The sequence below is a fragment of the Neodiprion pinetum genome, chromosome 2, assembly GCF_021155775.2.
Source record: "Neodiprion pinetum isolate iyNeoPine1 chromosome 2, iyNeoPine1.2, whole genome shotgun sequence".
Lineage (NCBI taxonomy): Eukaryota > Metazoa > Arthropoda > Insecta > Hymenoptera > Diprionidae > Neodiprion > Neodiprion pinetum.
The window spans coordinates 26,621,118-26,637,814 of record NC_060233.1 but is presented as its reverse complement, the minus strand read 5'-3'; the positions used below and the strand labels follow the sequence as shown (position 1 = coordinate 26,637,814).

At 39.5% G+C, this 16,697-nt stretch overlaps 1 protein-coding gene across 17 annotated transcripts in view; it reads right to left on the bottom strand.

Moving 5' to 3' along the window:
• Positions 1 to 16,354, bottom strand: part of LOC124213101 (uncharacterized) — a 106,089-nt gene extending 89,735 nt beyond the window's left edge. For 2 of the 17 annotated variants that reach the window (XR_006881816.2, XM_046613989.2), the window contains exons 1-3: positions 15,185 to 15,677; positions 14,377 to 14,516; positions 13,307 to 13,847 (exon numbers count right to left, since the gene is read on the bottom strand). Coding sequence is in view for 15 of the 17 variants with exons in the window: in XM_046613989.2 (XP_046469945.1) it covers positions 13,307 to 13,352 (46 nt within the window). In the remaining 2 variants the exon portion in view is untranslated. The other 15 variants (XR_011176299.1, XM_046614004.1, XM_046613991.1 and 12 more) reach the window with 15 other exon arrangements.
• Between the last annotated feature and the right edge of the window lie 343 nt (positions 16,355 to 16,697).

The following is a 16,697-nucleotide window of genomic DNA, read 5'->3' as shown; positions in this document are numbered from 1 at the left end:
AAAATTAAATCTGCACGCGAAGCTCAATGAAGTCGAGATTAAAATCTCAGCCAATGGTGCACGCCGGAATCTCTTACGTCCCAAGACGTCTAATGTCTGGGGTTGAACGTCGCCTCGACCCCGAGTCACCCCTCGGTATCTCACGCCTCGCGCATCTGCTCTACACACACTTGACCGCCCTTGAATCGCAGGCGTTCGGCTGGCTGAATAGCCGGTGGAACCCTCCTTGATTTCCGCTCGAGGTAATATAATTTCTCCACGGTTTCCTGTTTCATTCGGCGTGTCCTTCCAGGAACAATGTGAACGCCGTTCCGAGATAAAAGTTATTACAGATTTCTGTATAATCTGTGGATGCTGTGGCGATTTGGCTAACCTGCGTCTTTCACGCGGGTTGACTAGTGCCGTTCGCGGTACGTGGCTGTAGAGCTTCCCGACATCGGTGGGAAAAGCCAATTTACATCCACATCCTGTTTCATGAAAACTTGAAAGCCCCTTGGTATATTTTGCGACTTGCGAAGTGTTACTTTTATCAGCGAAAAAACTGTTTACGAGTTCGTCGGTACAGCGTAACAAGCATATCCAAGATATTGCCCCGCGAACCACCGACGAAACGGGAAACACATAGGTGGCAATTAAACTGGCTATATGACATGAAAAAGACACCCCAGCTACACCCAACGGTGATAACCGCGTCCCATTTTTCCGAAATCTCCAGCCATAAGGCATAAAATAAAGAGCCGAGTAGAGCAGAAAAGTGGAAGACCTCTCCAGAGCCGGGGGGATAAAACAAAAAAGTAATGGGGAGAATGCCTGAGGCCATTAATAGTCTATCAGGCAGATATCTGGAGCAAGCCGGGTGGATATTGTCCGCATTTGCTTTTCAAATAGTCGGCTTCCCGATTTTCATAATTCAATTTGGGCCTCTTTATGTTTCGCACGTTGGATGCTGGGGCTGAATTATCGTTCACAATATTGTCCGGATCGACTCCATATCGAAAACAACGCGCTGCAACGTCGATTGTGAGGCGTAATCAGTTTGGCGATTTGATAATTTTGGGTAAGATCGAGGCCAATTGAATAGATGATTAATTTGAACCATTAGTTACAGCACAAGTACGGATGTACGTGGTACAACGTTGCGCGATTCGTTTGCAAGTATCGAACCAGTCTTTTTCCGAATCAGCTATTTTCGTCCCGACTCGAATAGAGCTTCGTGACGGACGTTCGAATCAGCGAATATGGAGTCACTCCGGCATCACAATGAATAACCCTGCGTTCATCGGTCAGCTATCAACCGCAGATTCCAATAAAAGTAGAATCGAAAAAGGCAAATGGGAAATGAAAAAGGAGCCACTTTTCTTTCTCCGATCGGTTTCTCTTTTTTTTTCAACGTTTAACGTAGACGGCAGATTAACTGGTGGAAATGAATTTTGTGCTCATTCGTAAAGTAGCTTAACAACGTTCATGTCGATATGACGCGCGTGGTATGACAGAGTCTGCAGAACGTACAAGGGTGGAATTTATCAAAGAGGATCGCGTCCCGCCTGTATATTGGCGGTTTCTCTACATAATTCAAATAAAAATCCACTCCGACTTTATTACATGCCATCAATCATGCCAAACAGGGTAAACATATTTACGTCCAACTATACAATCACTTTTTCTACTGGAGTTATACCATCGTCAGACTCCGAGGTATGGCGCATTGCACTCGAGCTTCCTGGCAGTAATGATCAGCCACAGGTTAGTCGAGACTGTGCCTCGACGATTAACATCGATTTACGTGAACTTCGTTCTATTTTGTCTTTGTCAAGCCAACTTTATGATCATATACTCGTAATGTATATTTTAGACCGATCATTACGCGTTAAGGATGGGAATCGTTCGTCATGATCAGTGTCCGAGTCTATTCTAACGAGCGATCATGCAACTGAACTGGACATATCCTAAAATATGATGGGCTGATTGATACGAGATCACACTGAAAAATAGCATAACGTGTAGCAAGTAGGTAAACTCGGTCTATGAGGGTCTAGTGCAAGTTAGCAATATGAGTCGTAAGTGATCCGAAAACGAACATTGCAAGCACGCGAGGCGAAAAGACCGTTGCTTCCTTGTTGCGCACGATTCTTTACATAACAATGGTATGTTACGCGTTTGTTCACGAAGCACGAAATTGAGGTTAGGGTCGCGTAATGTCAGATTTTTTCGCGACAGCGCATTCGCAGATTCACTCGACCGTCATAGAAACGGGTACTTTGTGTACGGCAAGCACGCATGGAAAAGTCCGCAAGCCATGCTCGCGTCGTATAAAAGAAATTGCTCTTATAGAAACCTATGAAGTATTATTCGTACGAGAAATGTACAAAGCCAACCGTATTCAGCACAGATGTGAAACGTATTTTATTTGAGTGATTCAAACTCATTTGAACAAAAACAAAAAAAAAAAAAAAAGAAAACGAAAAATTTACTTTGAGACTCGCTGGTTTCTATTACTTAAAATTAGGTATGTGTCTCATTTGCAATTGTGTTCTGCTGTACAATTATACATGCAATTAACAATACGTTACAGGTATCGCAGCTGCTGATAGGATACAAAAGGGTTAACGTTATTCGACTCCCGTTCTGAATTATTCCCGAAACTTCTTTATCACATTATCGATGGCTGTGTATGTCAGTTCATACTAAGTGCAGTACAAAAGTAAATAAGTAGTTGATTTGGCTAACGAAATATTTACAAATGGAATTATTTCAATTTTTTCGTTTCGTTATTCAATTAGAAAAATGTTCACTTCCTAAACCAAGAAAAACTGCGTCGATTGAGCCCAGAATCAATAAATTCCGTTGATCCACTTTCGAGACATCTCATAATTTTTTTTCCTTGATGTGGTTGGTTATGTGACTCGAAAACTACTACTGATTATTTCAAATATTTAATCACAGACACGCACGCACGCACACACGAACGTCCACTCAAAAATGGTAAGCGACGATTCTCTAGATCCTGACAAGGGGCTAGTCACTCCCGAGTATAGTCGCTTCTTACTTAAGGTAGTTACCTTATTTAACTTATTTTGCTCATCTATTCAAAGAATTCGTCGATACTCGGCGATACTCGCGGCGACGAATCGTCAATACCAGTTTCGATGAGTTGAAACTTGGAATTAAGCTTTCTGTCGCTTGTAATGAGTCTGACGATAAATTTATCTCACGTTATCTATATCTGACTCCCTAGTCGTCTACCCGGCCTTACAAATGTCTCTGAGGCTACTTTCGCAGCGAGAAAGTTCACCGCCTAGTGGCCGTTTATAGCACTAGAGTACTGATGCTTACTTAAATGTATTCGCTACTTGTTTCAACGCATACTTATTGTATTTGAAGAAGCTAATTGTTTCTACAAACGAACATGTGACTTGGAGGAACAATACATAAACTTTATATGAAATAATATTTAGTTCACTCAATTTTACAAACACATCAAAAGGTTCACTCGAACGCGACAAGGAAGACTTTCATTGAATCGAGGGATTCGCTCGACTAAATCATTTTGACAAACTATCTAAATCGAAATCGTTGAACTGAAGTCATTGTATTTTGAAAAAATAAGTGATACTAGATTGGAATGAATGGACTCCAACAAAATCTATTTTATTAGTTCAAGAATTCCTCTCCCTCCGTGTATAGTTGTAGTAATTTAGTTTCTCGTCGCCAAACTATCACTTGTTTTGGTTAACTTGCAGTAGTTACCGTATAAATAAACATGCTGGGGCTTTACGCCTAGATGCAGAAAAGAGTATCCACTGAAATTCGTATAGGGCATTAAAGGCCATCGACGGTCAATTCAACAAATATCGCAAACTCGTTCGAGGTCCCACCTCGCAGAACGAATGGACTCTTGGAGTGCTGCAGAGACCATGGGAGAGCAACTCGTTCCTAAAGATGCGGAGTATCCGCCCGGAACAGGGACAGGATGCGGCCGAACAGTGTTTCACCCATGGGACTCCTTTCGGCTGGAGCTGGTGGTCACGTGAATATTTTAGAGTCTGGATGGTGACCTGCAGACACTCGACCCCCGTCTTTCGCTTCCGCGGGTGTTTCCGTCACCCGTCACCCTCTCCTAAACACTATCAAACTCCGAATGTCAGTGTATGGGTGCACATGAGACCGACTCCAACTTTACATTTCACAGACTTCGGGGAAAATACCCTACGCCAGGTTACACTGTGCTTCCTCTCTTTATCTATTTCGGTTCGCATCCGATTCCAAACTACAGATGTACATTTATGCCTCAGGTATGGGCCTTTTTCTCCGCATTCAAGATCCAGTTCAAATTTCACTGACCTTTAGCTGGTACGTTGGGGTGATTCGTGACCTGAGGGTTTTTAAGCGTGATTTTCGTGACTTGAAAGTTTCTGCCTTTTAAAAAGTGTTTTACTACCTTAAAATTAAAAATTATTGTTACGAGTTTTTTGATCTGGTAAAACACACTTGAGTGAATACTCCAACAAGAAAACATTCAAGTCAAAATATTAAGTTGCTTCCGTGCATGACCCCAAGGTGCCAGTAATGTTATACCAGATAAAGGTGCCAGTTAAAGGTTAAGGAAGATTTTGTCGGAAAAACGATGAAGGATAATTTTATAGAACTACAGGCTTCTGTATTCGGCTCACGGATATCCTTTGATCGGGCTCGAGAAATTATCAATTTTGAATGTAACACAATAGCCTAGCTTTCACTAGTGTCAAGTGAAATTTAAGGACAACTTGAATTGCAAGTGAGTTTCCAATTCTGATGAAAATCGACGAAGTACACAATTCCTCGTTTTCTTAATCACTTTCAAGCAATCAGTTAGACATTCAGAAAATTATTCAGTGAAAAACGTTGCAAATTACTCTGAGCATTATGCAACGTCTGTTAAACTGTATCAAAATGTATTGCACATCGTAGCTTATCAGTACACAAATACAAAAGAAAAACTTGTTCCTTTTACTTCGAAAACGAATCTTTCACAGCCTAACTGAATCTAAGTCAGTGCATTGTATAATGAACTGCCAACTTGATTGTAACTGCTAAACAACTGTATGCAATATCTTTACCAACATAACCGAATATTCCAATATATGTATATTATATATATTTTTTTTATATTTTGAGGGTAAGAAAATTATTCTGAAACATGAATTACTATAATCCACGTATATGCAATGGTATATGAGAATATAACCTAAAATATCATTGCGATAACATCACCACCAAAAAACAGAAGAGATTAAACAATTCTACACACGTAAAGCTTATTGATCAATTAGGAAAAACCGTTACTAAGATTCATAATATACGAATGACATTTGACAGGAAAATCTTATGTATTAATCATGATAATTAGAGAGCGTTAAGTACACGAATTAACCACTATTAAGAACTACGTGGCGTGATAAATACTGAATGCAAATTGATTGGTGCTTTAATTGCCGAGCACATTTCTAAACTCTCGGAATAGCTCAGATTTCAATGGCATCGATTGTGCTTTGACTCCGTTTTCCACAAAATATAGACTGATCGATAATTTTTATGCTGAGGAATGTTTAGTCACCTTTCAAATCGTTTATTGGAGCATTAAAAGTTGACAAATACGTTAGATATTTGGCTGAAAAATAATGCCAATAAGTTTTTCTCCGGCTGTAAGAATCTCGACGAATCGTCGAACATTCGATGCAAGGGTTAAAAAGAAACCTTTAATTTCAGTAGACGTTTGAATCATCGGCGAGGGTGTCTAACTTTGCGGTGTAATTTCATAAACTTATCAAATAACTTGCGGAAGAAACGAGGGTAGCTGCGCGATAAAGACGCGGCTTTAAGAAGGAAGAGTTGAGGTGCGGGTCGGAAGGAGGTTTTTACCGAATGACTAATTACTCGATAAAGTGAATCAAATTGAGATTAGCGTAATTCCGTTATCGGCTCTCTCCCATCCCTGTGATTTCGAGTCCAGCCAGGATGCCCGAGGCAGCAAGCAACGATTTTCCACCGCCACAAGAAGCAACTGCTTCCAGTGTAGAGGAGCGTATGCATTCGTAGCTCGCACCTTTAATTTTTGCTCAAGGCGTATGCACACCAATGAAATTTCCCCGTCAACCAAAATGAAAATATAAAAATTCTGTTTACGCTACGGCGAGAGAAGCTGCCGCAGAGCTTGCAACCTGTTGCTCTCCAGAGTAACCTAGTTGCGTTTGTGTTAGTAAGGCATACGCCCGTGATTCCAAAGTTTGACTTTGTGCAATCGTGAGCTGGCTCCGAATCATTCCCATGTTATAGGCACTAGAGCGCGGCGAAGAAGATCAATCGGCCAGGAAACACTCCACGGACGAATTGGTTCATCCATAACTCGACTCCAGCTACACTCAACGTTGATCAGGCAGAACCAGTGATATGGATTGATTCTGCTAAAGTTACGACGGTTGGAAAATCATGACGTTCAGGATTTTCACACTTTCGGATGGAAGTTTTAGCTTTTGAACCATCGCTTCAAAAAATATGGCCGCATCTGAAAAAGAGGCACTAAATGGTATTTTTTTGGGAGTACTGCGCGGAGGGAGAGGATTATTTGAATTAAGTGATGTTCGTTTGATTCGACTAAATGCTATAGTCCAATGCGACGCGAATAGTATTTACTTACTGCAAACAAAATACTTTTTTCGGACGAAATACTTGTGACAACTTGAACAATCGTGCAAACTATCAAATCATTCTAGATAACACGGCGTGAATTCCTTGCGGTAATGTGAATTTCGTATCAATAAAATGTATGATTGAAATGTCAAAACAATTTGATTGAACGGACCTCGACTGTTTTGTCTGGAAAATATCGAATTGCTGTATCAAAACAAATGAAGCTTGATTTCATTTAGGTTTTGTTGCGTCAAGAGTTCAATGGTTGAAGCAAGTAATGAAATTTGTGGTTGCAAAAATCTTTTGCACTAGAGTTATTCATAATTCTGTCGAGTCCAAATTTAATGGGATTTATTCTATGTTTAATGGGTATAACCCGAAAAATTATTGTTGTATACGTAGGAGTATAAATTGAACAGGTGTCAATAGTTTTTGTCTATTTGACGTCAATATAAATTGCAATGACTCGAAACTTGGTATTACGCTCTCTTCGTTTGTAATAGGTCTGATGACAACCTTACTTAATGTTATTCGTATCTAACTTCCTAGCCGACTACCCGGTTTTATAACTATCTCTAATACTATTTCCGTAGTGAGAGAGGTGGCCCTCTCTCCTAGTGGCCGTTTCTAGTACTAGTATACTGATAATTACGACGAATATTATATTCTCTACTTGTTTCAAAGCATGTGTTTCTTTTACCTCGTAAATAAATTGATGTAACTGATTCAACCAGTTACGCCGAACAAGCTCCGGTTAGATCAACAAATTCTGACATTCAATAGATGTAAATTTTTTGTTGGCTAGATTTATGTTTTTATCTTAGTCGAAGTACCTAATTGTTTCTGTCAACGAACATACGACTTGAAGGAACAATATATAAACTTTAAATGTAATGGTATTTAGTTCACTCTATTTCGGAAACACATCAAAAGTTTCTCTCGAATCACTAATTCACTCGTTCGCGACAAGAAATGCTTCAGATGAATAAATGAATTCGCTTGACTAAATCATTTTGACAAACTAAGTCACCCAAAAATCGCAGTTCTGCTGGGGCGCTGTAGCGCTGTCAGACTGATAAAGTGAATTCCCTATGCACTAAACCTAAACCGTGGTTAATTATCCAGGGCCTGAATTGAACCCTGACTAAATTTCTCATCGGGAAACTTTCAATCTTCATGCTGCCTGAGTTTAGCATTTTATTTTTCCATTCCTGAACATTTATAAATATAAATCATTGCAAATGGAAGAAAAAATTTAGGAACACTTTTTCTGACATTCATTGGTAGTTGCGGAGCTACAGACCTTGATAAACCGCTATTCGAATAAAAACTGTATTTATTCAAAAACGTTTTGTTTTTATAGAAAAAATAGTTTCAAGAATAACGGTAAAGTAGAAACACAAGTGTAGTACTGAATCAATGTTGTTCTAACTGGTTACTTCGCCGAAAATAAGCTTCGTTCATGCTTTTGCTCTTAGTCAATCCAGGAATGCCACTGTTGAGTTTACCTACGACAAACCGCAGCCAATTGTCACTTGTCTTGAGATTCACAAGACCTCTTCGGTCTATCGTCAAGACTGTTGTTTTCGAACTACTTTTCAACTTTAAACCTTACGAAAACAATCACAGTCCAAATTATAGAACAGACTTACTTGAGCCGTAGCAGACCTTGAAAAGCTGCGTAGCGTTTCAAGGTTACGTCGAATTTTGTGAAATCTCGCACCAAAGAGGATCAACGATAATAAAATTTCGTCGCTATTGAACATGAGATCACATTTTCCGCATGAACGGTTTCAATATTTCACAAGAAAAAAAAAATAATGCATCACCCCAAGTATGTTGTTCCGAATCCGTGCCGACCGATAAGATGTGTGCCTTATTGTTAGTCGGTTCGTTGCACGCGTGTATGGTGAGGCTAATTTTATAACTACCTTGAGAAAATAAAGCAATTTATAATCAAGAGTGCAGATAAAGCAGCCAACGAGGCAAGACTCGCACGCAAGTCAGTCCGAACATGGAGACGCGATAGTAAATTATGTCATGCGAGCTGCGGAGTTGATTTCATAGGCGATGAGCTTTGGAGGCAACTTGTCGAGGCGGAAGTCTAGTCTTACAGGCAATCGAAATTTCACGGATGTAGAAAAATGGGAGATGACTTGTTCATCCCATAAGGGTGACGCTAGGTGTATCATTCAATTTTGAGAGGTGAACCATTGCACTCCTGATCTCTATTATTATATGGCGAAGGTTCATCTTTTATTTATTTATGATAAACTCATCGGCAAAGTTTTTCCCGTCTTAAAATTCCATATTACTTTCCATCGCAATATCAATATCGATATTGATATCGATATGTGTATGGGGCTCAATGCACTTACCCGTGAGTCGATATGCTTCGGGAATACCAAAGCATTCAAGCTGTTACCGTGGTCCTATCGGTTACCTACCATCACCCCCCTTTTTCAAATATTCGTTTTATTCCATCGACTCCACGTCGCCCATATTGTACACATCCATGCATGAATAGGGGCGCTTTATACGTATTCATTCTCCGGCTTAGATCGATCGATATCTAAGCTCAACGGACGATGATGGTCAATTACCGTAATACGATTTGCCTTGGAACTTCCGCACCCTCTCTCTCTCTCTTTTTCCCTCACCATCCTGTCTCCTTTTTTTTTATGCCCGGTGACTTGTTACCCCGAGGGAAACACTTGACTCGAAGTAACTGCCTCACCTCACGACGAAAACAAGTAACGCTTCGGTGCTGGGGGAAATCATCCAACGGATGGCATCCGGTGAAAGCATTTTCAAATACTTCCCATTCGTGTGGAGCCTCGGCATCCGCTCAAACCGTAGAGTGAACATGTCAACGGATGAACTGTTCCAACAGACTGATATCCCAGTAAACAACCCCAAGTTCGCGAAAGTTTACTGTAAAACGTTCACACACTGATCGAGTTCACGATATTGCCTTAATCCGGTGCATGGAGTACATAAAACTTCCAGTCGCAGTGGTTAATGTTTCAACAGTGCAGTAGAATCCTGCAATTTCCCAGGAATACGCTGCTGATGTCGAATTATAAAAGAGGATCGGTATTTACGGGAGAAAACTCTCAACGTGTTCTTAATGGATGATTAGCGTGGAGTAATTATTTTCGAATACATGGGCTTAGAAACGAACCACCGAGCGTTGTTAGCGAGACAATGGTCTGGTTGGATATCCAATTGCACCATCCAGCGTCGTCAGTTCGAATTCAATATTTACACCGCAGACATTCTAAAAGCGCAGGCTGTGACATTGTCGAGACATTATCGTGATGTTTAATGGGAGCAGCAAGAATCAAAACCCGGTGAAAGATGTTTTTTGTATACTCAAAACCGTAGTTAAAAAAATGTTAAATTCCGATGGATACACATACATGGGTCGATTTGGTGTGTAATGCCTCATATACACCTAAGATGAAGTAGATCTTTTTACGATTCAAGTAATATGATTTTTTTTCACGCTTAAATATCGAAAAAGCAATATTGTGGTCAAGTGATTTACAAGTTTTGCCAACTGAAAAACTACTAGATACGCTGAGATATATCTTCCTGATCTTGTACCGCATAAGACTTTCAATCATCTCAGTTTATGGATGATGGGATCAAAAAGACTCTCTTCAGGTTTTTCGCAAAAATTTATCGTTTCGGAAACAAAATTGCTGATCGTCCGTAAAAATATCAAGCTGAAGAAATCGAAGTTTGACGTACGTTCGGATAACATTTACAAAATTGAAAATGATGATGGGACTGAAACCATAATCAAAACGAAAATTTCTCTTTGAGTATTCGAGGTTGAACTTTACTTGACATTGACGCCTTTGACCAAAGTCAATCGAATACCACAAGTTGATTCGTTATTTAAATCCTTACAACTTTTGTGTGAAATAGTTTTTCTGAAATGCCTTGTTTTCGAGTTACGCGGCAATTCGCAACGCGAAATGAAGAATGAGCGATTTTTACTCTCAAAATTGAAAAGCACTTTTTGAACGTTTCTTACGGCTTTATAAGTATGCTAAGATTGACAAATATTGGCGAGTCGTACTTGTTAGTTGCTGCAGGAAATGGCTAAAAAAAAATATACAGGATGGGCTGAGAAAAAACGTGTCTAATTTAACACGTGACTAGAATCTGAATGCGTCTACTGATTTTCAAAAACTTTTTTCAATATTCATTCCATTCATCCTCCAAGCGACTACTCGTATTTGAAAACCCGTTTTTCAAGGGTGTGTATTTCAGTAAGGAATGAAGATTTTTCGGCTTTCCGGACGCAGTACGAAAGGTTTGATCTTCTCGTTTTGAGAAAAAAATAAATAAAAATCCGTTGAAGCCTTCAGATTTTGTTCACGTTTTACATTGGTCCGTTTTTTTTTTTTGGTTCGCTCTGTATATAGTACAAAGTGGATACTTCTATAAGGCCAAAATGAATTTTTCTTCACGTATAAATTTTAGGGCCACTCATCGGGTCTGAGAATGCATGAGATCCCCCTTTTTCACATATATGTCGTGTAACACAATTGACTGCGCCGGCAACTCCATCATACAAATATACTCCGATACCTACCATGTTATCGAATATAAGGAAAAGTCGTGCCTTTGCAACTGAGAGATAGCGTTAGCAGCAGATATATCCGCCAAATATCCACTCTATCCCATATTCCCTCTTTGCGATATACGAATAATACTACATTCACGGTGCAAATGGTCAAATTTCCCAAACTGTTAAGGCAGGTTGCGAAAGATGATGTTAATTTTATCTTTCGTAATAATTACTGGTTTGCCTGTTTCTAATTGCTAGTTTCCCTCATATTTTATCACAGCACGATTCAAATTGTAGGTCCTTTGTCTCGCAATACAATTTAAACGGAGTAGGGTGATTTTTTCTTGTAATTAGTTGGTTGATGGAATTTGCTGAAATATAATTATATATTTAGATATTGAATTTGGGAGATTTGATCACAGGATTACAAATTGCACGTATCAACGGTTGGTTACAGTTTCGGTTCATTATATGTACATGAGATGTTGTTTGCTGAACAGATTATCTGCCGAATTTTGATTCAGGTTTCAAACAGAATTTTCATTTGGTATTTGATTATTAGATATCGTAGAAACACCATTTTTGGCCACTGCACCATTTTTGGCCACCTTTTATGACGTTTTACTTGTTTCTAGTGCTATAAATCTATCCAATTATTGAATTTATTACGAAAGCTTACTCTGTAGATGATATTACTTCGATAATCAACTATTTTAATAGCAATTCTAAGAGTGATCAAAGCTGATTCAACAGATTACACCATTTGTGGCCATGTTCTCATTGACATCAATGAACGACCACAGAAAGTACTAAGGTGGTCGAAAATAGTTGTAGTAGTTTGACAATTGTTGTCTATTTGAAACATTGATGCAAACTGTCTTACGTTAGTTTAGCGAAGCAAGAGTTAGAAAGTGTTTTGGGAAAGTGAACGGGTGAAACGGTGTCACATCTAGGTGATTTTAATTGGTTGGATTGGTCACGGAAATTGCTTTTGGAAAGTAGTAGGGGGTCGGTGAATTTGTTTGTCGTAAAAAATTGGGAAATAAGTGAGTTATATTCTTGTGATTAAACAATACGCAGCCCTTTCGCAACCACGCTGCCCAGTCTAGTCACCATCCACATCTGTCGACCAACTGATCGTGAGAGTTGCAAAACGGGAAAAGCCTGAATCGTGAATCACGCGTGTATGAAATTTTTGGATCTTGATTCATTGTCGAAAAAGGTATCTCTTGTTTAATTGGAAACTCCCGAGTGAGCAGATTGTACTGTCAGATGTGTGCTGGCTGCAGCTGCCGGACAGCGCGGTACGGACTGACATGGCTTATAGGGAAATATATTGCACCTCGGAGTCGGGTAGAAAATCCCAGACTCATCGTCAGCGTGTCCGTTTTAAGAATATGACGTGGAATTGAAGACGGGAGTTAAAAAAGGCTGTAATTGCCATTTAAAAAGAAAAAAAATCGCTAGAATGTAATTATCTGCCAAGACAAATGTTTTCTACAGATTTTTTTTTTTTTCAAATATCAGTAACTACTTTTTATAGTTCACCTCTTCAGTACCTTATAGAATATAATCGAATTGTTGAATTATAGAATATAAATCTATGTTGATATACGTTACGTTGTTATTTGATGTAAAAGTGTTTCGACATTTTATGCGAATATGTTGTGTTGATATCAAAATTGTGTGCTGAAACACAAAAATAACCTTCCGAGGTGCAATCCCTAATTTCTGCGGGCATGTATGCGTCAGTTCATTTTTCATCCGAACCGTAACAGGGTTCAAGAATCCGTGCAGGTTTTATTTGAAATGGTAACGATATGCACACACAACTGGCTGTTTCGAGCAGGCAGCTGAGAGGTTTTTGTTTGCCAGTTTTTTGTTCGTGTCAAAGGACCTCCAGCGAGCCGGATAGGGATGTTTGCCCATGAAATTTCATAGTTCCGGCGTGGCATGGAAGCTGAATTCATATGCCTGCCTCATCCACACCTCGATTAACGTATACGTACCTCAGCACACTTGTACGCACAGTGTATATTTCCGTAAAAAGCTTACCTTGATGTCTGAGCAGAATGATGAAGAGAACGAAGGTGAAATCCATTTTTGAGATGACACTCTTGTGACTTTTTAGCTTTTTCTACGAGCTTTAGTTGCTGTCTCTTTAATAACCACGTTAGTCGCTTTAGTTTCTGCGAGGGCTGAGCGATTTTCAACTCATTCCACAAGATTACAGAACCCGAAACACGCACTGCAGTTTGTTTGTGCACGTTTCGTTTAACGGAAAACTGATTATTTCTAAAAATGCATCGATAACATTCGATACCTTCACCGGTACACACACACTTTAATAAAATGGAATCCCTCCTCCGTACAGAGCTTTATGCACCGGCCTTTAAACCCTGATTAAATTTCATGACTCGCGGTGGTACTTAAGACCCTGTATACAAATTCATATCATCGTTTTTATTGCTGGTACTGTTATTCTCGTAATTGTCATTATCATTATCATAGACATGAATGTTTATTCCGCTTTACTGTTACAATGATAACTTTGTTTGTTGTGCTGTTTCATCAACGCATAATCCAATCCCTGTGCCTGGTACATTCGTCGGATAACGCGATAGGCGGGTAGAAAGCAAGTTATACATCCATCAAACATCGTTATAATTCTCATGTTAAACTAATACGTCGCAGTCGTAATAAAATACCGTATACCGAATGCCTGATTTTTTGACCAAGAAAGCATTCCGGGCTGCGTCGCGTTATGTTTGTTGCCGTAATCGGTATATGTACAAAGCACAGTGAAGGCTATCAAAAGCTTTTACGGTCTACCTGGATCAAGATCGCGGAGTATTCCACTCGCCGTTGCGTTCTCGGAAATCACATTTGCCACGAATGGACGAGGAAGGAAAACAATGGAACACGATAGTAGTAACAGATGTGGAAAATATGAAAAATAGAGTGCGGATTCCAACCAACCATGGACGCGAATTTATCGTGAATCATGTGGGTGTTTTGAATTTTATGAAAAAACAAGCCAACTCACGACTGTAGGAAATTTCAAATGTGGTGAATGAAAGGTATTTTATTACCACCGCATGTGTGTGTTGGTGGTTTTTGTTTACTTTTTGAAAATTACTTTCTGCTCATCCCCTGCTGGGAATTCGTGGGATTCAATTAATCTAATCATCAAGTTGTTCGTGCAAATACGCTGTGGAATGTTTTTCAATTTGTTAACCTTCCAATTTTCCCACAGCGATTCCGACTACAGGGAAAAAAGTTTTAATCAATTTCACCAAACTTTAAATCCGCGATGATCGATATTTGACGCAAATAAGTCGTAGCCGTTACCATAACCACATTTGCCGTCAACGTGAACCGAATGGAGGAAGGAATGAAAGGAAATTGAAAATAAAAAAAATTCTACTCCCCAAATAGAGCGGAATTGATCTTTTAAAATATTTTACGGTTCGAAAAGAACGACCGTATTAGAAATCGTTTAAATTCCGGGAATATATTCTTCTCCGTAACGAATTCCGTATTGCGAGTCCGTTTTAAAAATATTTCGACTAATGACTTCGCCGGTGAAATGCAGTTCAAAGCTTTGTGGCTTTTTTACAAGTAATATGATTCCTATTTCGCCTCGGGAAGTCTGCATCTACAGAAGTGCAAAAAAATTAATAAATAAATGAAAAGAGAAGGAACAAAAAAAAAAAAATTCAAAAAATCCTTTTCCAATAAGCTACGATAAGAAAAACATTCAATTATAATCGCGGTGTATAATTCTAACTTACGAACAAGGCTGCTTCGCTATAAACGTACAACGTTACACTGCAGTTGCGAATTACTTTGAGAAACAAATTGTTTGATGAACGCGTAATGTAAACATGGTTTAAGGGCTGACTTAAAGATTTAGAGACGATGCAAATTTACATTTCATTCAAACCCAGACGTGGAAGTGCGAGCCGGATTTCACGTACCGAAACCGACATTTGGTCTGAGTATTTCTTGAAGAAGCACTCGGGATTTTCTTAGCCTTAATCTAAAGCAAACAGCGCGATTCGTAAATAGCAAAAATAAAATAGTAAGAATGAAGTAAGTCCGATATCACTCGGCGTTACAAAGCCACCCGCCTCGTCTTGAACGGAAGGCTTGCACGGAGCTCGGAACCACGTGGCTTTGAGTCAAAGCTTTACACCTCGAATTCGGAGAGTTTCTCTTTCAACCGCCGGAACTCAAATGAAAAGTAATCTCATCTCTCCGCGTACAAAGATTTCCACAATTCCGTGCAGTCTCGTTACTGGTCAAGACTCATTTTGAATAATTGACGACGTCGATCCGCACTTACAACAGGTACACATTACAAACACTGTAAGTCGAATGAGTGAAGCATAAAAAACAAAATTCCGTCGTCGTTGACCCTCTATTATATCGTTATCTATTCACTGACCTCTGATCATCGCATTGAAAATACATACTTCAAACGAAGGTTAGCTGCTGGTCACAAATAATTGGAAAATTACAGTCCTATCGCACATAATACCTCAAATTAGCCGTCGATCGCTACAGAAATTTTTCTTAATTATCTATCGAAAATGCTCGTGGACTAATTACGAACAACGGTTAAATACCAACGATCATACCAATGTGGGATCAAAATTTCTTTGCCGTAGTAGAAATTGAGACCGCATAATTTCCTCGTTTTTGAAATCATTTATCGTACAGTACTTCGTTTATAATCCCATCGTTCGTTCCGGCGATTTAAAAACTTGTCACCCTTAAATTCGACCCCGAATTATTACAGATTAATTTTATTCTTTTAGGTTTCGTGTTTTACTTTGTGTACCACCAAACGAATTAGAAAGTCCGAAATTCACCTGAAACCAAATTCCCGCCACGCGCCTAATTCACGCGATTTTTATTTATTTATTTCTTTCTATCGCATCGATTCTGGCAGAATTATTTTCGGCTTTACAAAGGATCGATATCACTTTTAATACGGACATTCGCGACGTTTGAACAATCCGGCACGCGCACGCGACTTTTCAAGCTTTCAAGCTCGATTCGTCCTCCGCGCAACGCTGCAGGTTGTCGACAGGAGCGGCTACTGCCGACTGCGACGCCTGACGCCGCGGCGCCTGCGAAATCCACCTGCGCGCCTGCGTCTTCGTCAATTTCATGCACTTAGTATGCACTTGAGTTATATCCTATTTACTCGAATACCTGCGGCACTCGGGTATGTATGGCGAGTTAAACTCACAGTGCACAAATTGCGGCCGGCAAATTATCTCCAATGACTTTTCACACTGTATACCTGCGTCTAAGTTTCGTTTGCCAAAGAATAAATCATTATTATTTATCGATGTCTTATCGTTGTTATTCAAGGTGACCGCAGCAGAAAAATATCCTGAATTGTCCGCGTCGAGTAAATGCGACTTCTATCTTT